Source organism: Lissotriton vulgaris, chromosome 7 (genome assembly GCF_964263255.1).
Source record: "Lissotriton vulgaris chromosome 7, aLisVul1.2, whole genome shotgun sequence".
NCBI lineage: Eukaryota > Metazoa > Chordata > Amphibia > Caudata > Salamandridae > Lissotriton > Lissotriton vulgaris.
The window spans coordinates 210,217,631-210,242,632 of NC_141695.1; the positions used below are offsets into that span (position 1 = coordinate 210,217,631).

The window sequence follows — 25,002 nt, forward strand, 5'->3', positions numbered from 1 at the left end:
CTAAGAGGACAGATTAATAACAGAGCCTCTTATAGGCGGAAATCATATATTGAAAAAGTAAAGAGACTAGAACTAGATATGAAACTTCTAGAATCAAAGATCGACCCGTCTTTAGCAACATCAGAAGAACATGAAAAAATGGCTGAGTTAAAAACCCAACTGGAACACACCCTACAAGAGAGAATAAACAAAAGGTGGGAAGTGAGCAAATCTTCCCAATTTGAATTCGGAGAAGCTGCAGGGAAAGTACTTGCATGGAAAATAAAATCTGACAAAGCCCTTAATTATATCAGGGAAATTAAGATAGTAGGAGAGTCAGAGACAAGATCTACCAACCTAGAAATAGGAGAGCCTTCTTTGAATTTTTTTAGGAGTTCTATAAAAAAGATCTTCCCAATGACCAGCAAGCAAGGGACAGTTGGTTGGACGCCATTACCCTTCCAACCCTATCAACAAGCCAGAGTAAATCCTTAGAGAATAAGATCACAGAGGATGAGGTAAAAAAAGCAATTCGCCAATCAAAAAAAGGAAAAGTGGCAGGTCCGGATGGTCTGCCAGGAGAAATGTATAGATCTCTCGAGAATATTATTGTCCCTGTGCTCACGGCACTTGTTAACGGTATCCTAATAGATGGAGATCCGCCGCCTAAATCTTGGGGGGAGGCCACAATCGTACTTATTCCCAAACCAGGAAAATCTCCATTAGAGTGCGGGTCATACAGACCAATATCACTACTCAATAACGACTACAAAATATATACAACTATCATCTCCACAAGATTGGCTAGCGTTATCGGCAATATAGTCCACTCAGACCAAAAAGGATTTACTAAGGGCAGACAACTAGCGGAGTTAACACATGAAGTTGTGGGGGCTATAGATATTGCTACTGCCTTCTCTGTTCCCTTGGCTACTTTGACTTTAGACGCAACCAAAGCATTTGATAGAGTCAATTGGCTCTATCTAACTGATGTATTAAAAAAACTCAATTGTGGGGAAGGGTTTTGTAGGACTATTAAACAACTATACAGTGCACCCTCAGCCAGGTTGCTGGTTAATGGGGCCTTGACCGAAGCCTTTCCCCTCTCCTATTTAATTTATACATCGAACAGTTTGCTCAGCTTTTAAGGGACGAGGCTAATATTCCATCTTTTAGCTTTGTAGAGTGGGAATGGCGGGTAGCATTATATGTAGATGACATTCTGGTCTTCACATCTGACCCAGTCAAGGCATTTCCAGTCGTTATTCAACGGGCTGAAGAATTTGGTCACATCTCAGGGTATGACATTAACTCTAGTAAAAGTGAGATAATGGCATGGAATTTACCAAATATACAGCTAGGGGTAAACATATCAACATCAATGCGATACCTAGGAATAAAAATAACCCAAGAAGTGGGAAATGTTGGGCAAACTAATTTGGACAGAATACACACTCAGAGCAAAAAACTTTTAAAATCTTGGCCACATCTACCACTCTCTATAATGGGTAGAGTAAATCTAGTCAAAATGTGTATCCTTCCAAAATTCACCTTTATTTTTAGTACTATCCCAATAGCCTTTGATCCGAAAATGATTGAAAAATCTCAAAGAGAAATCAACTCTTTCATATGGAATTATAAAACCACAAGAATAGCATGGAAAACATAAAGTAGAAGAGAACAAGGGGGCCTCGCATTGCCGGATTTGTTGTATTATTCATGGGCTTTCCAGATGTCACACTCAAGAATGCTCCTAAAAATGCCATCTAATCTTATTACTGATTCTATGTATAGGGCTATGTTAATGGGGGCGAATCTACCACCAGATGGTTTCATGTTTAAATTTGGAAGTCAGAAATTCTTTAAAAATATCAAACTTAAAATGGCACAATCATGGGCCAAAAACTGGGCTAATATTAGGAAAAAACTTGGCTTGTCATATTACTCCAACTACTCCCCAATCTGGGACTCACCCGGTTTACCACCATGTTTGAGAGAAACCATCTCTTCTCCGTACACCGTGCATACATAACACCGTTGAAACTTTCTACATTTCTACCAGATAAAAAGTGTAACAAATGCAACTTGGTAGGTGCTTGTGATATACACATGTTTTAGAATGTCCTGACATTTCAAATTTTTGGGAAGAAGTGAAGAATACTTTAAACTCTATCTTATATACATCTTTGTTGTGGAGATGTATGTGGAGTGGAGAAGTGTGGCTCAGGGGTTAGAGGCGGCAGACCTGGAAGCTGAGATCGGTCCTGGACCAGGGTTCAATTCCCCGCCTCAGCGGGTCTTGGTCTAAAAATTCCACGGACTCGATAATTCTCGCTCCGGTGCCTTCTCGACTCATGGGTTCACACTCTGCAACTCTGGGCAATAGCTTGCTTAATCTCCACAACCGCCCCTCGCGGCGGGATGCCTGACTTTCACCTTGTGGATACCCGCTGGGGCTATCACACAGGGGAATATCAGGACGGGTTCCCTAAGCAAGCGCCGGGACACCCACTGCGGGTAGCTGTGCGCTATATAAGCTCAACTACATTTACATTTACATTTACTTTGTCAATAACTCTTTCACTTGTCATCTTTGGGTTGGAAGATAATATCAAAGGCAAGGCGAAATCTTTTCTTTTCTACGCAATTCTACTGGTGAGAAGACAAATTTGTATACACTGGATAGAGAAAACACCCCCATTACACTCCCGGTGGCTTTCATCCCTATATGAAACATCTAAAATGGACCTTAAAAGAACAGATAGTAAGCGTAACTTGGCCTTCTGGGACTTCTTAATCAACTGGAGATGATTCCGGGTTTTTTTTTTTCCCCCGGGTCCAATGATTATGCCATGAACACTCCTGGACCAGGGCCAGCCCAGTTTCGATTAAGGTCCTGCAGGTTGAAACATACCTAGAAACATGCCATAGATCTTACTGGCATCATCTGTTGTAAAAGCGAAAGTGTCCGCTTTGAGGTCAGTCATATTGGAAATAGTATCATAATTCATCTTGTTAGTATGTGGCGTGTTCAGTCCCTAGGACAGAAGAGAGTGGACTGACAAAGAAGGTGATTGGAGCTGGCACTGCCTTGTGTTAATCAATTATAATCCAAATAATGGTCTGTGGTGTGCTACGGAGGAATCGCTGTCTTGTCCAAGCAGCGTATATGATACAAAGTCTATTACGAAGCTACCCCGTGGTGGGGTAGGGCACCTCCGGGCACCGCACAAATGACTGCAATATTCTAATTCACTTTGATACTAAAGTAAAGAAGCCAAATTCCCATATTAGACCAAGTCGGAAACTCACATGAACTTAGGTTGTAACGCTTAAACCTGCCATGCATAAAGTGATGGCACCCGATACAATAGACGTAGTCCGTCGTTTATGTTCGTTACTAGCACAACCTGAACCGAACACTCTCACAGACGTCACACGCCGACACCACGGAGGGACCACAGCACACCGATCTCTCAGCAAAATCGATTATTGAGTAAGTACCTCGATAGGACCCCCCAGTCAAGATTATTTATATTCGCAAGGCCGGGCACTAACCGGCGGCGCATCACTTTATGTATTGCAGGTTTAAGCGTTACAACTTAAGTTCATGTGAGTTTCTGACTTGGTCTAATATGGGAATTTGGCTTCTTTAGTATAGTCTTATTTTTACACTAGGCATGCACGTTTCTAGCACGTCCATAACCATGTTCTTTCAGATCACAGTGCACCCGTTTTTTCACTCGGCAGCTCCTCGATCTTATTAAATCACACAAGAGCACACTCACTTTTTACATTGACGATTGAGTTTTCAGCATGTTTTTTACTTGGTAAGCACGAGTTGGTTTACGCATGTTTTGACAACACCGGCACCTATGGTCAGTCACCCCTTGTATATTTATTAACCCTGGTGATTTCATACCTAAGGCTGATAGCAATGCCCCCCTTTTTCTTTTTGTAGAGTATCCCCTGACGAAGGGCCACAAGAGAGCCCGAAATGCATTGGGGCACATGCGAATTTTAAGTAACTTGCATTGGACGCATTAACTAAAGAATCACCAAATGTGAAAGCAAAAGCCATGAAATTAATGGATTGTTGAAAATATGATGAACTCTTGGTGTACTAACAGCGATTAAATAATATCAAAGTGAATTAGCTATTGCAGTCATTTGTGCGGTGCCCGGAGGTGCCCTACGTTATGTTATGTTTTGTTAAATTTAATTTCTATAGCGCACGGCTACTCCGACGGAGTGTTCCGGCGCTTTATATTGGCAGCTCATAAAAAGAAAACATAACAGATGAAGACATTCAGAAACACCAAGATAACATAACTATAGGGTAAAAAGCCAAGGTTTTAGGCCTTTCCTAAAAGACAGCAGATTAGAGGTGCTGCGTAAGGCCAGTGTTCCAAAGCTGGGGCGCCCTCAAAATAAAGGAGCGCCCCCCAATACGGACCTTTCTAACTCGGGGGACCACCTCAAGAGACAAAGATTCAGAACGCAGAGCTCTGGTAGGGCGATAAAAAACAAGCCTGCGTTGAAGATATTTTGCTCCCAAGCCAAAGAGCGCTTTATGGGCCAGGGTCAGCGCCTTAAAAACTATCCGCTTCCGGATAGGCAGCCAAGGGAGCGACTGTAGAAGGCCGGACACTCTGGCTCGCCTGCGGAGGCCAAAAATGGCACGCGCCGCAGAATTCTGCACGACCTGTAATCGCTGCACAAGATAATCCGGGAGACCCAGATAAAGGACGTTGGCATAATCCAATCTGGAACCAATCAGGGCTTGCACCGTGATCTTCCTATGCTCTTCAGTGAGCAGCGGGAGAAACTTCCGGAGCATCTTAAGAATGCCGAAACATGTGCCCATGAGACCGAGGATCTGAGATCTCAGCGTCAGACCATTATCGATCTTGACTCCCAGGTTTTTTGCCACCTGGGATGCCTGAGCTGGAGGAAACATATCAGTCGGCCAACATGCCTGCCAATCAGAGTCCGTGGTAAAGCCAAAGAACAGCACCTCCGACTTGTCAGAGTTACATTTAAGGCTGTTCTTCTGAAACCAGTTGAAAACCGCCCCGAGACAGTCCCGAATGCTCTCTCCATCGAAGTCCTCACCTTTCCTACACTTGAAGAGAAGCTGGGTGTCACCGGCGTAGGAAACGATCTGGGCCCCAAAAGACTCCACCAGTGCCGCCAAAGGGGTCATAAAGATGTTAAAAAGAGTCAGGCTCAACACAGAACCCTGCGGAACTCCGACTCCCAGTGGCGGCATCTCAGTGGAGCTAGGGGGACCCAGACCGTTTGTCGACGGCCAGCTAAGAAAGATGTAAACCAGCTGAACACCGTCCCCCTCAGACCGATGTTGTAAAGTCTGGCGAGGAGCCCCTCATGGGGGACGGTGTCAAAGGCCGCCAACAGATCAAGCATGACAAGCATGGCTTTGCCTCCAGAGTCCAGAACCTCCTTGATGGCCTCAGACACTTCTAAAAGCGCCGTCTCGGTACTTAAATTGGGGCGGAAGCCAGATTGAGAGGAGTGCAGCAGATCGTTATTCTCCAGAAAGACAGAGAGCACGCTGTGCACGTGCTTTTCCGTAATTTTTGCCAACGCTGGAAGGAGCGAGATAGGCCTATAATTGGCCAACACCTCGGGGTCTATGCCCGGCTTTTTGAGGAGGGGGATCACCATTGCCCGTTTCCAAGCCTGCGGGACCATCCCCTCCCTCAAAGAGCGGTTCAAGAGTGGATTAACCAGTGAGTTTACCACATCCGCCATCCTCGCCAAAAATTTGGCCGGGCAGGGGTCTAGCGGCGACCCTGATTCAAGGTTGGCCAGAAGTGCCAGTGATGTGGATGGAGAGATAGGCGAAAAGACAGACAAGGCAGAGTCTGGGGTGGGCGATGGATCTGACCCAACCCCACTGCTGGGATGAACTTCAGCTGACCTCCCAGGAAAGGAGTCCTGGATCAGTTTAATCTTGTCCGTAAAAAACTTTGCAAGATCACAGGCCCATGACTCAGAGGGAGCGGTTTGAGAGAGATTAGATCTAGGGGTTATAAACTCCTTCACAACAGTAAAGATCTCCTTGCATGAATTGGAGGCTGCCTCAATCCTCCTCGCCAAGTAGTCCTTTTTCTCGCGAAGGATATCACGGTGATAGGCTTTAATTGCAGTCCTATGAGCAAGTCTGGCCATCGGGTTGTACTGAGAGCGCCAGGCCCTCTCAGCCACCTTGCACTGGCGGCGGGAGGCGAACAATGCTTCCGTAAACCACGGAGCAGAAACCCGCTTAGATATAGCCCGAGACGCCAACACAGGGGCTAAGTCGTTCAGCCTATCGGTCAGCCACAGCTGCAGAGAGTCCACATCCTGCTCAAAGTCACCTGAGAGGGGACACGGATGGTCAAGAAAAGCCTGGGCTAGCATCTCAGGAGTCACATGATGGAGTGCCCTAGAGACAGATCCCTGTGGTCTGGGCACAGTGCTAGACAGTTTCTCCCTGCCCCGTATGCAGAACCTAGCCAGCATGTGGTCGGACCAAAGCACTGGGACAAGCTCTATGTCCTCTAATGGGGCAGTGGAGAAGACCTGATCTAAAGTGTGACCCTTGTCGTGTGTGGGGCCAGAAAGAAAAGGCGCCAAACCGAGGGGAGCAGTGATATCGAATAGCTTGTTCACATCTGGATCCTCACCCTCATCCATATGGAAGTTGAAATCTCCCGCCAACACACAGTGCTCCGCCCTCAAAGCAAGCCCTGCCACAGCTGCCTGAAGTTCATCATAAAAAGATCCAGTCGGACCAGGGGGTCTATAGACCAGCAACCCTTTAAGAGCTTGATGGGGAGCCAGAGTAATGGAGAATGCCAGGGACTCAGAACCTGTGATAGTTTCCACCGGGATGATAGAACAAGCAGCCCGCTTATTCACGACAAGAGCCACCCCACCTCCCCTCCCCTTCAGTCTATCTTGGCGAAAGATATTATAATCTGGTGGAATAGCCGTCAAGATATCCGGATTGGATGATTCACCCAACCACGTTTCTGTTAGCATCAGACATAATGGTTGTTCCATAACAAGGAGGTCAAAGATCTCCAAGGCGTGTCTGCACACAGATCTGGTATTAAGAAGTAGGCAGAGATGTTTAGTTCAAACCTCTTCCCTCTGTAGTGACGCAACCGGAGCGTAGCCGGGTGTCCAACCACATCCTGGGCATAACCTCTTACCCCTATAGCGTCCGGGAAAAACTGTACGACAGGCACAGAAAACCTTTTGCAAGGAGCAAAGTTGCTGCGACGAATAGTGAACCATCCTCCTGACAGCTACAGAGAGCCCTAAGGCACCACACCCGTCCGCCACTGCCGCCGCCTCCGGGACGCTGACGGGCGCAGACGGGCAGGACTCTGGCAAGACTCAGGCAAAGCGAAGGCCGACCCGCTGCGCAATCCTGCTGCGCTTGGAGGGCTGGTTTAAATAGTGCCTCCAGGTGAGGTGCAAACCGCCCCACCAGGACGCTCAATATGGCGCTCAAAAAGCGTCAATGCCCTTCCCAAAATGGCGCCCAAATGGCAAACTCGGCAGAACCCCAACAACCCCGGAACCGGACCCGCTCGAGCAGAGGTATAAACAATTAATGTGCAGGTAAGAGGACACCTCCAGATAAAAGCAGGGGAAAATAAACTAAGAACAAACAAAGATGCAAAACGGGCAGTTAAAAAACGATACGCGCTGACCACCCAGCGCTAGGAGCAATGGTGAGCTGCCAACCTGGCAAATGATTCCTTTCAGGGCGAAATCACAGAGAGGACCGCCTTAAATAGTGCCTCCAGGTGAGGTGCAAACCGCCCCACCAGGACCACCACGGGGTAGCTTCGTAATAGACTGAGTACCCAAATATACCATCGTTCTTATTGTTTGATACTCCAAATAGCCGGAAGTAGAGATATGTGAAAAAGTTGATACGGACACAGTCATCGCATTTCTCACCGCCACATTCCTACGTGAAGGGATCCCAAAAAGCGTCACGTGCGACAATGGGCTGCAATTTACGTCCGACAAGTGGAAGGCTTTCACTAATAGAAATGGGATTGCAACCATACACACCCTGCAAGAAACGGTATGTTGAATATTTATTAATTTATTGTTAATTAATTAGTAATTGTTAATCCATTTTTGATAATTGATTGATGTATAATTATATTAATTAGAATTAATGTATTAATACTTTGTATTTATTGTTATTGCTAATTAATGTATAGTTAATGTATTAGCAATTGGTAATTTCTTTGTATTATTGATTAATTGATAATTAAATAAAATGTGTTCTTTTTTATTTGTAGCGGGTTTTGAGTTTATAGGGCAGTAGGGCGGGAAGTAAATTATTATAATTAGGGAAATATTCGTTTTTTTATTAATAAAGATTATTAATATATTGTTATTCATTAATTGTTAAATGGATTTTTTTAATTGATTAATTTATAATTAAATTAATTATTTTATTTTTTTATATATAGTGGGCTGTGGGTTTATATGGGAATTGGGTGGGAAGTAATTTATTTTAATCAAGTAAATTTAGATTTTTATTAATTGGTATTGATTAATAATGTATTTTTATTTAATTATTAAATGGTAATTTTTATTAATTGATAATTTGAATAATTTATTATCTTTTTGTACATCAGGTTGTGCATTTATAGGGGAATGGGGTGGGAAGTAATTTAATGGTATGTAAGTAAATGTGTATTTAATGTTATTGGTATTTATTATTAATATCTTTGTTAATAATGATTAATATGTTATTTAACTGGAGTGGGAATAGTAATTTTAACCCCTACGCTATCCAACACTTTCCCTACTGTTGCACTCACCGGAGTGGGAATAGTAATTTTTACCCCCACGCTATCCAACATTTTCACTACTTTTGCACTGTTTGGAGTTAGAATAGTAATTTTATTCCCTCGGCTCTCTAATATTTTTAGAATTATTTTAGTTGATGTAGTATATAATTAATTTGAAAAATATTGAAAATAATTGTAATTAGTTGTATATACTTATTTAATTTTTATTTATATTATTGTTTCGTATGTATAAATATATTTGTAAGTTATAAGATATTTTTTAACAATTGATAAGTTATTAAAATAATTCTTAAAAAACATTATTAAGTAAGTATTAATATTTACCCATCACGGGTTGCTGCGATCTCAGAAGAAAGGAAATTCAAGGAAACTTGTTATGATAACATTCAATTTACATTGTGTCATTTTTATTGAAACTTATTCATTTTAATATGGAAAACATTTCAAAGTGTCGTTTCAATTCTATTTATTTGTTCGAGTACTTGTGGATACATAAATGGAAAAATTCAGTATTCGAAATATTATGAGGGCCCTGGGGAACCGATATTTAAAAAAGATTTATGCCAGAAACCTTCGTGGTAGTGTACTCAACAACTTCCCCAAGTTTCATGGCGATCGGATGAGTGGTGTAGTAATGCATATGCCAGAAACCTTCGCTGGAGTGTACTCAACAACTTCTCAAAGTTTCATGGCGATCGAATGAATGGTGTAGTAGTGCATAAAGGACAAACAGACAGAGAGACTGACAGACATTTGTTTTTATATATATAGATATGTATATGTTTAATTTTGTTTTAAATTATACATATTAGTTATAATTTTTAAACATTTTAATTTGTTTAACTATGTTTATTTTAATTATATGTATTACTAGCAGCCCGTCCCGACGTTGTCCGGGAGCAATTCGGCTTCAGGGCCCCCGCCCGCCCTGACGTTGTCCGTGGGTCCCCCGGAGACTTCCTCTATATATTACAGTATTATACCTCTATGTTTACTTTGTACGCTTTTGTAGCAGCCCGTCCCGACGTTGTCCGGGAGCAATTAGGCTTCAGGGCCCCCGCCAGCCCCGACGTTGTCCGTGGGTCCCCCGGAGCCTTCCTCCATATATTGCAGTATTATACCTCTATGTTTACTTTGTACGCTTTTGTAACCTTCACAACTAACTTTTTCCTCCTGTAATGCACCATTTGACTCACTTTTGTAATGCTCCGTTTGCTTCCTCTTGCTCACGATTTTCATTTTTGCTTCATTTTTCCGCCGCTCACCGCTCCTAAATAAATAAATAAATAACCTACCTCATCCGCCGCTCACTGCTCCTCCCCGCCCGTCCGGCGCTCCTCACCGCCTGTCCGCCGCTCCTCACCGCTCCTCCCTGCGCCATGTCCGCCGGTCCTCCTCGCGCTCCTGGATGCCGCTCCTCCCCGCGCTCCTCACATCGGGCACGTACGTCGCGGCCGGCGCTTCTTCCAAGAGACTACTTTTTTTTCTGTAAATTTTTCAATAACGTATATTTATTAAGTTTATATAGCCTATGTCCATCTGCACACCCTGACGATTACAACGATGTATCGGGTGTGTGGATTGGCGCTGTGGTTCCCGAGTTTACCCGCCTCAAAGGTTCAAAGTTCTTCCTTTATAATAGTAGTATAGATTTACTTTATTTTACATAATTTTTTTTACATCGATATTATGTTTTCGATATTTTTGTACTTACCATAATGTAGATAGGATGTCGATATTCTTGATTTCGATATTTTTGTCTCGATATTTCTGTAGGTCAATTTTTTGTCTGTCAATATTCTGTCATACATTCACAGGAAACAACCTAGCGGAAAGATTTAACGAAGTACTCATGGGGTCCGTGCAAGCAGCCATCAGTACGGGGAAAACCTGGGAGACGGAAATCAAGCATACCATGTAGGCACACCGCATCACACCCACCATGACGGGCTACAGCCCATTCAAGATCCTACGGGGCGGGACGCGTTCACACGTGACAACTCGGTGTGAATGAACCTCACATTGCAGAGCAAGTGGTCCCCTACAGTTGTCAGACGCAACCCGGAGAAGGCTCAGACGATCTACACGGATCATTACAACACGACATGACTTGTCTGTGATGTCTCCTTAGAACAAGCATTTACAATGCAACGGTTTTGCCTTTGGAAAAGTTTGAGCTATTGGCATTGTGAATGACAAACTTTTTATTTATGTGTTGGTTTTGAAAACAGATCAATAAATGGCATTGTCATTTACAATGGCAATAGCTTAATCTCCCGCAAATGCGATTTGTATTGCAACTATTTCAGTTATCATTTTGCACTACGATGAAAACTGTCTTGTGCATTTACTCCTGCAGAAGAGTATCAAGAGGAGAGTCAGCAGGCATCCCTGAAGGAGGTAGTGTATTCAAGACTGTGCAATACAATACATGCTCCCTTCCCAACTCACTTGGTCTCGAACGCCCAGTCATACACTGCACCACCATACATTGAGACACAAATCTGGAAATACATTCAAACGAAAAACTGCCTGCTTGTCTATAGTTGATTGTACTCGGTGGCCTTGAGAGAGGAGGCAGAACTGTGGTGAAACTGCTGGGTTTGTATGTACGAGGGAGGAGAGGAGTCGTATTTGTGACAGAACTTCTGGGTGTGGGCGAAGGAGCTGGGAAGACCTGGCACAAGAGTGGAGGAACGGCAGGATCTGAGGGTTGGAGTGGCCTGGGATGACTGGTTTCCAGATGGATGCCTTGAGACAGAGTTTCACTTATACAGTCTGTGCTGCCTGCCTCTCACGTTCAGATGAGTGAGCACAGGTCCTGCAGAGTCCCCTTGCGGAGTTGCGTTGGACCCGCTGAGGGAGACGGTCTGTAGGGAAAGGCGACACTGACGGCAAAATGGCTCAACATCCTGTGATTCTGGGCAAATCACTTAATCTCCTCGTGCCTATCAAAAAATGATTGGATCCTTGTGTAACGTAACTGGCGCTCATGTATAGCGCTCCCATACCTTGGGACGGAGCTCGCGCTATATACAACTGCAAAAAAAAAATTGAGGAATGTGACCTTAAAATGCACTGTGATTAACTGGAAATATAGCATGCACCTTAAGAAGGAATGCACGCTTCAGTAGTGGTGTGTACAACACTACTACCAATGCACTCCCTGGCTTAAACGGAATTACTGTGATGGGGTAGATGATGGGCGGTCATGTTATGGAGCAGGGCTTTCCTGCAATCAAGCCCTATCCTAGTGAGGTGTGTTTCAATAAGGAGGTAGGGCGGTTGGGGTGACGAGAGCTGGAAAAGCTGCGTGGATAAACCTCAGAGGAACTCCACCCTGCCCCCGTCTGCAGACACCAGAAGCGTTCCGGGCTCATGTCGCAAACACTGATAAGTCACCCTGCCTAAGCTCGTTTCCACATCTGTTTCCATACTACACACTAGTCTCAACAGTACTATTAGCGCCCTGGTGCCATTAACACATCAGCTCACCCCTGTACAGAAGAGCGAGACAGGTGCATCGCTAGACCGAGCACTAGTTCCCCCGCCTGTGCTTCCACATAAGTCCACAGAGCACAACTAGCGCCCATCTGGCGTTAACGTAGAAGCTAAATCCTGCGCAGCAGCTAAACCCTAAGCAGCAGCCACCCCCTGCACATTAGAGCGAGGCGGGTGCAACGCAAGAGCGGAGCCCTTGTTTTCACCACCTCTGTTTCCACACAGGTCTATAGGCACGACTGGCACTTGTAAATCTGCCCCAGAGGGTTTGCTAATCTGACTCCTTCGGCCTCATGGGATTATTAAAATAGTGAGGGGGCTGTGTCCATCTGCCCATATCCTGCTGTCTTCTACTCACCACTACGGGAAAGTTTCGAATTAGTGGTTTATCTCAGCTGAGGTGCGCTGCGGGGGGGAGCATGGGTTGAAATGTGGCCGTAATACAATGTACGCATTATTGTCAACTGCACCAGTCCCTCAGGTGATCCCCATGGGTCAGTCAACTTTCCTGTTTCAAGGAATATGTAGTATCACTTTCAATTGTGGGAGTCATCAATTTGCTTTTATTAAATGGATTTGTTTTAAAGGCGCCGCATGCCAAGCCTTGTTTGCGGTGTCTTAAACAAGAAAGGGAAGGGGGTAGGGTCACGGCAGCTTTTACTCAAGTTTTCAATTGAATCCACAGTCGAGATGTTCAAAACACGATAAAAAATATATATAATTATTCAAAGTACCGCATTCGAATTTTAAATATGAAGCTATTAAAACGATCGCAAAGTGAAGATTTTCAAATGGAGTGCTTGGTTCCAGACTCAAGGCGCTGGATGCATTGGTTTGCGGTTCGTTCCGTTTCTACACACAAAATACTTCAGGTAGCGGGAAACCCCGCGGATCCTTCATGCGGGCAATTGGACCGCAGAAATATAGGCTTGGAAGCCACGAACCGGGGGCGTGAAGCCGGACCGTTCCCCTGACTGGGACAAGGTAGCTGAAGAAGGGTGTGGAGGGAGTCCGCATTAGGTAACCCGAAAAATAATCTATCTACCTGCGTGAGCGTGATCCGACGGAGTAAGCGCCAACATCCTTTAAAGAACAAAGGTATTTCTGCAACAACAAAAAAAACTACACGATAGAGGTGGGCAGACAACCTTATCATAATCGAAAATATGCCTTTAACATGTTTACAAACAAAATTTATGTGAACGTATTTTACCCAAAGACAGGCGTATGTTGTGTACAAACAGCGTTAACGAATTCTTCTGGTGACGTAGGAAATGAACATTATACTAGCACCTCCTTCCTATTAGACGAGCACAGAACTATGTACTTCGAACATGAACCAATCACTGTTCGGATTCAGTTCTTTTTTTACGGCAGATAATGAGATTAAAAACAGGACTGATCTTTAGTACGGACTGCATTCATAGTATGATGCATGGCCATGTCCACCTTCAGTCCAGTGGATTAACCCCTTTCCCAAGTTTTGTGACCCACTACGTCACAAGCGACCTTTCTGGCTGCCTGTTGGTAAACAAAAACAACACATAGACGAGTCTGCGCCCCCACTGATCATTCCATTTACTGCACCAGGTTCGTGGCCAAAGCCAAACAGTGCCTTTTATAGAATATAGGGTCCAAACCGGACAAAGGCACTAAACCTAGTTTACAATTCATAATTATGAGTGCAGTGTACATTATAGTGACTTCATTTTCAGTAGCGTGGCTTACATAAATAAAATAAAAAAACAGACCCTGAAAATAAATCACAAATGGGCAAGTCACATTTCAAAGTAAACAGAATTCAAATTTCGCGATTTAAGTATGTTCTGACAAGATCCACATTTAAAGATCTCTGCCATAAAGTCGCCTTCAGATGGACCGACGTCTAAGAGCGGCATTGTGTTTGCTCTGCTACACAGCCTTAGCACGCCCATGAAGTGAGCATTTCTATTTTGAAATCTCCCTGTTAGGGCCCAATACAAACACCATTTGGGATATATACATCAACACAGATAGCATTCTGTTCCCTCAGGCGCGCGAGGGCTCCACTGGTGTGCAGCCGCGTGAATGCGCCTCTGTGCGGACCAGCCGCACACAGAGGCCTCTCTCAGGCCACAATGGTGAGAAGGAATCCAGACCGGTCCCCGGCCTCCAGGCGCTCTGAAGGGCAGGAGACTTCCGAGCCTCCCTCGAGCACCTTTAAACAGCCTCCAGGAGCACAGGCAGCCCTTGTCCGGGGCTGCAGCCCGACCCGCAGCGGCCAGAAGGCCAGTGCTCCCACTCACCGGAATCCAGAGAGGGAGGGGGGCGGGTTAACGGGCACACGGACAGCGGGAGGGGGCGGGAACGGACAGTGGGAGGGGGGGCGGGAACAGGGACACGAACAGCGGGAGGGGGGGCAGGAACGGGCACACGGACAGCGGGAGTGGGGCGGGAACGGAGAGCGGGACATCGCGCAACCCACCCCTGAAGACGACACTTCAAAAATGGCAAAAACAAAGCTTGAAAAAAAAAATAGCACACACCCACCGCCGCGATGACGCTCAGAAAAGGGTGGAGAGGGAAGAAATCACTGGAACGCCCACGAATCTGGTCCGGCCATGACGGACAGATCTCTGTTCCAATGGCTAGCCTCCATTTATGGAGCTAGCCAATGGAACAGAGGGCGGATTCCCAAGCCACATAGTTTTCTCATTAGGTTTTCGCCTGCGCGAAAAGCTGCGCAGTGCGCAGCTTTCACTTAGGCAAAACCTAAAATGGGGAATGGGTCAGGATGAAGCTCAGTCAACTAGGCAGGAAAGGCGACAGCAAGTTCAGCGAGCCCCTACAAGTCAGAGAAACATACTCGTGCTCCGCCCTGCTAAGCGACGGCAAGATATGTTCACACATCAGGATGGCAAAAATACAACTAAGTTATCAATTGGAACAAAACCAAATCTTTAACACCCGCTGAACAAGCAGAATAGCAACTGGACGATGATGAAGACAGACCGAGTTCAAGCACACATAGCCACGTCCCGACAAGAGACAGCCACAGCGACGCGGGCCACACACAGAGGCGGAGTAGTGCAGAAGTCACACAGGGCAGCATGCCCCAGGAGAGCCAGGACACCCGTGATTCAGATACCATAAAAGGCGCTTACGGTGCGCACAATAGGGCCCATGAGGAAGGTACTGAGGAACCCAGAACACACACTGGAGAGGCACAGAGGACACAAGAACCCCTCACACGCACCCGCACAGGTAGACAATACTATCACCTAAGAGATATAGGGATGATGATATCTGAACTCTTACCCCTTTGTACTGTTCCTCCTCACCGGGTTATCCACGAGACTGGTTGTAACATTTTACAATACCTCATGTCCCACGGGGCGCTGTTAATGTTTAATATGGAAACATATTGTTAGTGTTTTGTTTGTATTGGTTAACGGGGGAAATGCGGTGTAGTGGTCTAGTTTATGCACCACCACGTGACCTACTCGGAGATTTAGCCGGGGAGATGAGAGAGAAGTGGCCTGCTCTATGTTCTCCCTTCTGAGAATAAATATGCTTTAACTTACCGCCAGTGTCCTGCCTCTTCCTTCACCGTGGGCGGGAGGTCAACATTACACAGGGGAAAGAAAAATATAAAAAAGAATCCAGGGAACAAAAAAGAGAATCTTAAGAAGCATGTATAAAATACATAACTGAAGGGTTCTAGGTAAGATGATCAAGAGAGGCCGTCAAATAAAACAGTTGTTAAGGAGAGGCCAGGGAGACCAACAGAGACCATGGAGCGAAAAAGAGAACGGAGGGCATGCGATAAAATACTGAAGAGAGAGAGACAGCAGCAGGGGTGGATTGGCAAGGCGGGCATTCGGGAATGGGCCGAAGGGCCGGTGCCTCAGTGCCCTCTGTGGGCCGTTTTTTTTCTCCCCTGTCCCAGTCCACAGAGAGTGGACTAGGAAAGGGGAGAAAAAAAAACGGCCCACAGAGTGCACGGAAACAGAGACACAGAAAATGAAAGCAGCCTCGCTGTGCGGCCGGACAGCGATTGTCAGCTGTGGCCTCTCCTTCACCCCTGCCCTGCCAAGCAATCAAGCTGAGGCTGGGCAGGGGTGATTGTTTGCAATAATCGGCCTCCCTGGGGGCCAGGTGTTTCTCAGGCATTTGAGCCATTTGCACCTCGGCCTCCTGGCGCCCATGCAGCCCAGAAACGGTGTTAGTCTTAACACCTCGGCCACAGCCCTTCACATTCAGGGGCATAGGTGGCGAGGAAGAATGGGTCTTGCTCTGGGGGCCTGGTGATGTTTGGAATTTTTTTGTTTTATTTATTTATGCGATTTTATATAGCGCGGACTTTACCCGAAGGTGTCAGAGCGCTTCACATTAGGAACAGCAATAATACATGAGGAGAAAATTATAAGTGGACAAATTACAAAAGCAAACGTTAAGTTACATGAATCAAAAGTGACAATAGTGAGCAACCAAAATACAGGAGGAGCAAACGATACATTACAGGAGGAAAAAGTGATATGTGTGCAGGTTACAAAAGCGTACAAAATACAAGTAGAGGTATAATACTGCCATTAATGGCAGACACTCCAGCACAAGAACAAACGTTACGTAGGCAATGGTGGCACTTGTGCAAGTATCTAAAGCAAACGAACATGAGAGGTAGCAAACAGTGTGTTAAAAGAGAAAAGTGACGTGTGCAAGTTACAAAAGGGTACCATACACAGGTACAAGGGTAATACTACAGTAAATGGTAAATACTCAAACTGCCAGAACACACTGGGAAGGCACTTCCCATGCACCAGCTTCACCTCAGCCTCCCCCCTGGCTACCTTGGATGACCCAGAAAGCTGTGTTTTGTGCTCCCCTGCCAGGACATTTTCCCAAGGCCTGGAGGGTTGATTAATTTACTAATTGCAGGGGCCTTACCTCTGTTCATGTGCTCCTGAGCTGAAGGTCTGGGGAGGGCTAAGTAGGTTAGTAATAGCAGGGGCTTTGCTGCTTTTCAGGTGCTCCTGTGCTGAAGGTCTGGGGAGGGCTAAGTAGGTTAGTAATAGGTGCTCCTGTGCTGGAGGGCTGGAATAATTTTGTGACAAAAAGGGGCCTTGCTATTTTTTTTAGTTGCTCAGCATGTAGGCCATTGTCACCTTGGCCCTGTGTCCTGAGCAAGAACAGTATCCTCCCACTTTCATTCCTTGTCTGTGCAAATGGTGTTTCATGAAAGGGCACGCCCCTTGAATGTGGGCCACGCCCCTTAAATATGGGCCACGCCTCTTGAATGTGGGCCACTTTTTTCGTCAGTGCCCGGGCCGAATTGTGATCCCAATCCGACCCTGGACAACAGAGTAACTTAAGAACAGCTGCAGGTGAAAAGGAAGAGCAAAGAGGAGCCGAAGTGTGAAACAGAAGTAAAGCAGCCCAGAGAATAAGAGGGTGCCACAAAGCCATTGGATAAAATGGGCAGAAAACGCAGACACCCTGGGTAGGGGGGTGAGCCGGAGGCTCTCTGGCAGATTGTGTGTTGTGTGTAGTGTTGCATGCTACTGTGACACTGTCCGGTGACGTCAGACATGATTTTATTTGAATTGCTCTCAGTCCGTCTCTAACCTCACGTCAGACACGTGAGCGTAGAGTTCATGTCACACCAGTCCTATGACGTAAAATGAAACAGAGAACGAGGGGAGCTTTAAGTTCATTTAGTGCAGCGGTTCTTGGAGGCCCGATTAGAAATCCGGCACCCTGGATGTGTCAGGGTTCAGTCATCACCACAGTGTGCAGGCCGAACTCTCCCAGCCCACTCCTTTTACAGCACACACGCGCGCCACCCCGGTGTTGAAATGAGCTAAGAAAGAGGGGAGGGGGCATTTTAAAATAGCACCGGAGTTTCCTGCATGGGTTCTATAAAAAGACTCCCACCCACATGCCCTGTGAAACTCGGGCCAGCAGTCTGTCACTAGGGACAGAGAGCTAAGAGAAGAGGCCAGCAAAACAGTCAGGAAGACAAACGTGAAAAGGGAAACCTACACTGAGAGGGGAGCACGCCAACGTCATCATGAGCGCCTCCGATCCTTCCAAGGAGACCCCCACTTCATTCAACCCTGGATATCCCCCAGTGTATGGAGCAGAACCCATTCCTGGATATCCCCCAGTGTATGGAGCAGGACCCATGCCTGGTGTCAATGCGGGGTATAACAGCCCACCCTACAACTCAGGTTACCCCTACGGGCACAGCGCGGTGGTGACGACCCAGCCAATGGTGATTGTGGCCCCGCCGCGTGCCTACGAGACGGACTACCTTGGCTACTCGATATTCACCATGCTCTGCTGCTGCCTGCCCATCGGAATCGGGGCTCTTATCTACTCCATTAAAGTGAGTGTGCAAACAACTATATCTTCCAGCGCTAAAGGGGCGTGGCACAAAAGAAGCGTAACTAGGATCATTTCCAAGAGGCATGAGCTATGTAGTTAGGGGGGGGGGGTGACTTAAAACTTGTAAACTAAAATGCTGTGCTTCACACAGGGGGCCACGTGTCCAATGTGGTGTTTCTATAGCACACGCCTAGCCAAAAGCAGTGCAGCCGCTTGTACTGGGTCAAAGACAAGTATAGAGTCCTCGAGCAATCGGAGAGGATGCTGGGTTGTAGAGGGTTAATGTCTTAAGATGTGAATAGGTGAGTCTGGAACCCTATCCTAAGTTAGAGAAAGGAGTGGTCCTGATGGATACAGTGATGTTGTTCCAAATTCTGGGTGCATAGATGGAAAGCTTCTGCTGTCTGGTTTATTCGTCTTTACACTTATTGTCAGCAGTGTGATGTTGTCTCTTATGCGGCTGTACTGAGAACCACCAGAGATGGTGAGACGTGTCTGCAGATAATTGTGGGTGCTTGTCGCAATGGCTTTGTAACTGATGCAGCTGGTTTTGAAGATTGTGTGGTTCAACAAGGGAAGCCAATAGGCTTCCATCAGGCTGGGGTAGATGTGTTCATATTTCTTCAGGTCCTGGATGAGATGTGCTGTGGGGTGTTGGATGCTTTTAAGCGGTGACATTGTCGATTCTGAAAGACCAAGGAGTAGGGAATTTCCACCATCCAGATGCAAGGGCATGAAGGCCTGAATAGGAATTCTTAAATCAGCAGCAGGAAGAAACAGTTCCACCTTTAAAGAGAGAGCTGGAACCAGGTGGTCTTTGTTTTTTTTTGTAATGTGTTCATTAAAGGTGAGGTTGGGGTCCAGGATGAATCCAAGTGACTTGTCATTCATTGAAAAGTTAGGATTCGAAGCCGATGGAAGGGCATTGGTAGAGGCATTTGGACCGCAGCCTAGAACGGATAGTTTCAATTTTTATAGAAACATTTGAAACATCGCCTCGGTGTAGTGATCAGAATATTGTCTCTTAGGCTAGACTTCAAGCCAGAAATGTATGTTCATGTACACTTAGAGGACTCATGGGGGATCGGTATTTCTCTAGAAGGTGATTTTCATGGAATATGCTGGGCTGTGGGTGACATAGTATCTAGTGCACAGGGTAGAATCTAGGTCCATATACCAAGTCTAGAAATACCAGCAACAGGCTGGTTGGAGTCCCAGAGCTGCTTGGCACACCCCCTCTCTAACATGGGGGAGGGCCCAGTGTTCCCATTGGAGGAGGTGTGCCCTCGCCTGGGCCTCTTGCTCTGTTGCTATTTTTGTGATGTTTACACATTCACATTACACACATACATTGTGAGTTCTTATAAAGGCTGAGCAGCTGTTACTGTAGGAGTAATAACTTGCATCAGGAACTCTTTCTCAAGCCCAGCCTTCACAAATATATGAAGTTTGACTACACAGATTCTAGCTTCACAGTCACTGTTATGGTTTAATCTGCTATCACTGCCTACCATGTTTTCATTTAACGTAGCGCTTCAAACAGCACTTCTATCAGCTGTAAATAACAAAAGTCACTATGACCCTATTTGCTGTACTCAGTTTACAACTTTGGAAAAATGAAAGGCCGAGTTTGCATCGCCTCGACTTGATTCTGTGACTCTCAGATCACAGAAAATGTCAGCAGTGAGCTTTACCATTTCAAATATATCTTTTGTTCACTTTGTACTTTAAAGATACATGTGGAAAGCCGCCAACATCATGTACTTTAAACACATTGAAGTGACCTTAATATACCTAAAACCTAAAAGAAAGGGGTTGAGGGAATTTTCTGAGTTTTAAAAACTGTCTCAATTCAAACAAGCTCACGTCAGTTGCACAATGTGATGCCCTTCTGACAGATGGACAGCGAGTGGATGGAGGAGGGGTGACCTGGTGACCTAATGGCAGAAGAGTATTAAGACCCTCATTATTAGAAGCCCTGTAATTAGTGTGATATTTATTACACACCATAAAATCCGACTCCCCTGAGTCAGAATTTACTGGTATTATAAAGAGCACCCAATTACCACTGCTTGGGGAATAACATGTAGATTTTGGTGATTACCGCATGCTTCAGTAAACACCGGCCATTTTCCCCGATAAATATTTGCAGGTTCGACCTGACAATATTCATCACAAAATTGCTAGTTGCAATATGTGCATTAACAGGAGTTACCACACATATCGTAATTAACCAGGTCGCTCGTGACGAGAGCCTTATTGTCATACATGCAGGAAGGGACTTCTGTCACAAGCCAGTGATTTCGAAGACAATGAAATAAATCCATTTAACAAAGTAGATTACTGTAGAATCAGGTAGTGGCCATTCATAGAGTGAGGAGTTTAGTGTGTCATTATAACTACCCTTCTTTGTTCAGCCGCTGCCCAGCTCCCAGCCAGTACTGATATGTGTATGCCAGGTATAATATTACCCACTCATCCATCTTCCATGTCTCAGTACTAACAATATCAGGTCGGTCCTGCCCTTAGATGCAGCTACCCTACACGTCTGAGGAATAGGTGGAGTCTGTTTTCTATTTTTATGTAGACTCTCTTGTCCCTCCCCCACCCCCACACTTCCAGACTGACAGGACTTCAAGCAGATGGTCAAACAAATGAAGCTGGTCAGAGGGAGTGAAGGATACACAAATCACAAATACATTTTCACTTCTGCTGGGCCTACCTCAGTCTGAATAAGTCATAAAGTGCTGTGAGAAACTGGGTTAGTATTTAGGGGACGAAGGGGGTGGGGGTGAAACCTTCTCAAGCAACAGCTATGATCCTTGTCAGGGTGAATCACAAAAGGCACTAAATTAACCTGTGCTTAGCCCTAAGGTAGCTGGACAAAAAGCAGTCAGGCTTAACTTAGAGGCTATGTACTTATGCAGCACTCGCAGTAATAAAATAAAAACAGACACAAGAAAAATCCCAAACTAATTTACAAAAATAGAATAATATTTAGTACATTAATGTATATCAAAATGATAAAAATCCAATCAGTAGAATAGGAGTCATGAATTTTTAAAGTTTAAAATGAAAATTAGCACCAAAAAGGACAAAGCGCCAACCACGGGTATCTGGTCGTGCAAGACCATGCTAAAAATAAGATTTAAGACTGGCCTTAAAGGAGCGCAGTTCGAATACATGGAGTGGATTGGGCCTAGTCTCAGCTTAGATTTGGGCTTAGGAGAAATTTAAAAGAAAAAGGTCTTAGAAGGTAAAGTTCAGCAGGGCATACCAACCCTTATGTTTGCTTTAGGAGAGTACGCTGTTTCAGTAGCGTAGCAAGGATGCCATAGGCTCTGATGCAAGCAAGGGAAATGGCCCTTGAATTGCTGTTGCCGAAGTAAAATGCAGAAAATATCAGGGCTCAATGGGTCCCGGTACCACTGGACATGCTGCACCAATGGTAGCTATGCCCCTTCCCTATTTGGAGGAAGGTAGGGGTTAGCAGGTTGTATGGTGTGTGTCAGAAAACCATCTGCTTTTGGATGTTGCTCCATATGCTATAATGATCACAGCCTTTTGCTAGCATTTAGACAGGTGGCATATTATATTGTAGGAGCTATACAGTGTGTGGGAAAGGCACAGCCAGGAATCAGGTGGATTCTTTGCTCCTTTATATATCTGGAAACTGCTTCAGTATTGTGCACCAGGCGCTGTATGGATTATTTAATAGCTTTTGAGATCACCCTAACAGTAGGAAGAATTTCATTATTTGGAGAAGGGTGGATGAAGACAATTTGTGTGAGACAAAACAACTCCTGTTTTTTAGTGATATTTATTACACAATGCAAAAGTGTCTCAATTTCTAGTGACTGAATTTTTTTTTCAGAAGCCTGGTTGAATTTATTACTGTAATAGTTAATAATTTCTATTCAGTAAGTAACAGGATTTCTGATTTCTGTTAGAACTGTGAAAGTACCTGAAAAGTGACTGAATGCATGTGCAACAGGCTCAGCCCCAATGTCTGCTTTCTAACTGTTGGACTTTTCTTTCTTACAGACACGAGACGCTAATAACATTGGAGATGCTGCTCAGGCTCGCAAGAACTCCCGCACAGCGCTGACACTCAACAATGTTGCTCTTGGAGTCGGAATCACCCTTACACTCGCCTGGGCAGCATATGTTATATATGCGCACATCGTCATCGGACAATATATCAACGACCAGAAAAATGGCTGACACAGAGCACAAAACATTAACTGTCCACATCTACCTTCTCAGGAACCATTCTCTGAAGCTATTTATGAATTCCTATGTATATGCAGACTTTACACTAGGATTTTCTTTAATACAATGATGGCATCTGTCCTCATCGCATGTCCAACTGCGAGCTATGGAGTCTCTCTTGGTACTTGGACAACCATTTTCTATCTGTGGTCATCAGATGATGAGGTGCATATGAAATCACCATTCAGAAGCCTTTGTAGAATGTGGAGCTTTATATTTATATTTGTTTATTAGATTAGCCCTTTAAAAGAAGTGCTGTACATATTTACAAACAATACCTTCAGTGATGGAAAGGTGCTTGGTTACATTAAGTACTTGAGTAGTGCACATTGTGAACATGAGATAAAAGGTAAGGTTCATACATAACAAGAGATATGGAGTGGTAATATAGAAAATATACATTCTGGACCAGATTTATTAAACAATCACAAAATGAAATTGCTGCACTGAGTTGCGTGAAAGGGAGACAGCATAAATGCGCCATATTTACTAAGAAATCCTAGGGAATATCCTCCGCTGCTAAGATGTGGCAGACACATTTGTAAGCATGATCAGGAACTCCTACGAGGGAATGAACTGCAAGATAGTTCATAGATGACAACTTAAGAAGCATTTCAAATGAGAACCAGAGTCCAAAAGGGTTGTTTGCATTCGCCTTTTCTCCTCCTGCTGGCAGCAAGCAGAAGACACATTGGATGTAGCTCGACGACCTGGACTTTGCAGACAACCTCGCCCTACTCTCCCATACCCATCTGCAGATGCAAGAGAAGAAAGACAATGTGGCAGGCATATCAGCACAACTTGGCCTCAACATCCACAAGGGGAAAACCAAAATTCTGAAGGCTAACATAGCGCGTACAACTACAGTCACTCTTCCATGTGATGCGCTGGAATAGGTTGAGTCCTTCACCTCTTTGGGCATTGTCATAGACAATCAGGGCGGCACAGAAGCCAACGTCAAGGCAAGAACTGGTAAAGCAAGGGATGCCTTCTTTCAGCTAAAGAAGACATGGAGCTCCAAGGACTAAACACTGCAAGCCAAGTTCAGGCTTTATATTCACCAATGTAGAATTGGTCCTTCTGTATACAGCAGAAACTTGGAGGACAACAGTGACAACCCCCAACAAAGGCCAGACATTCATCAATCCCTGTCTGGGGAAAATCCTCCAAATCCGCTGGCCAAACACCATCAGCAACAATGACATTTGGTAGCAGACTTTCCAACTCCGTACTTATGAAGAAATCATGAAAATTGGAATTTGCTTGGCTTTGTAAGTCCTGAAATACATTTTGCATCGTGGCTGCACCATGACAGAAAATGTTAGTAACTCTGGGCCTCCATACATTAGACCAATGCAGCTTCTAATATGGAATGTCAAATTTTCTAAGAGACAATAACAAGAATCTTCCCTTTGTATTGCATAACTGCTAAATGTTCCCAGTGCTACAAGAAAGGTCCAATTAGGATGCGCTAAACAATAATATACAGTGAACAATTCTACTTACTTAAAAACATTGCTAACTCTCTATTCTAAAAAATATGTCACTTTTGATTTGTTATTAAAAATTACATTAAATATATTATTTGTGTGTTTGAAAATAAACTTTATTAGATATCACAAAGGGAATCATAAAAGTATATACTATAAAAGTAGATATACAATATTCAGATTAAAATCTACTAAAACTGTTAAAAAAACCAAATACAGTTCTGATAAGATAGACGGTGTTCTATTCTGACTATAGCAGCTTCCTCTGAGTGATAACGGCCTATAGAAATCGTGACAAAACAGGATATGTATACACATTTGAAAGCAAATATAAAAAAGCTGGTCGACATTGCATAAAATTTAAAGGCTTTTACAATGGCTTAATTAATGGCTTACTGAAATCTGATTAAAATTTGCAGAAAACTCAATGTGCATAGGGGTCTGCTTGGATAAATTGTCGCAGGGACAATGTCCTAACTCCGGTGACCAAATATTTATGCTGTGATAACTGGTTAAACCATGGTAAATATCCAGCCTAA

General features: G+C 44.7%; 1 protein-coding gene across 2 annotated transcripts in view; it reads left to right on the plus strand.

Moving 5' to 3' along the window:
* Positions 1-24,554, plus strand: part of LOC147701216 (interferon-induced transmembrane protein 1-like) — a 185,856-nt gene extending 161,302 nt beyond the window's left edge. The window contains exons 1-2 of one of the 2 annotated variants that reach the window (XM_086929965.1): positions 18,271-18,702; positions 22,746-24,554. In XM_086929965.1, coding sequence (XP_086786091.1) covers positions 18,385-18,702; positions 22,746-22,925 — 498 coding nt within the window. In that variant the 5' untranslated portion in view covers positions 18,271-18,384 and the 3' untranslated portion in view covers positions 22,926-24,554. Of the gene's footprint in view, positions 1-18,270; positions 18,703-22,745 lie in introns of those variants that run through there. The other variant, XM_086929966.1, reaches the window with a different exon arrangement.
* Positions 24,555-25,002: the final 448 nt, after the last annotated feature.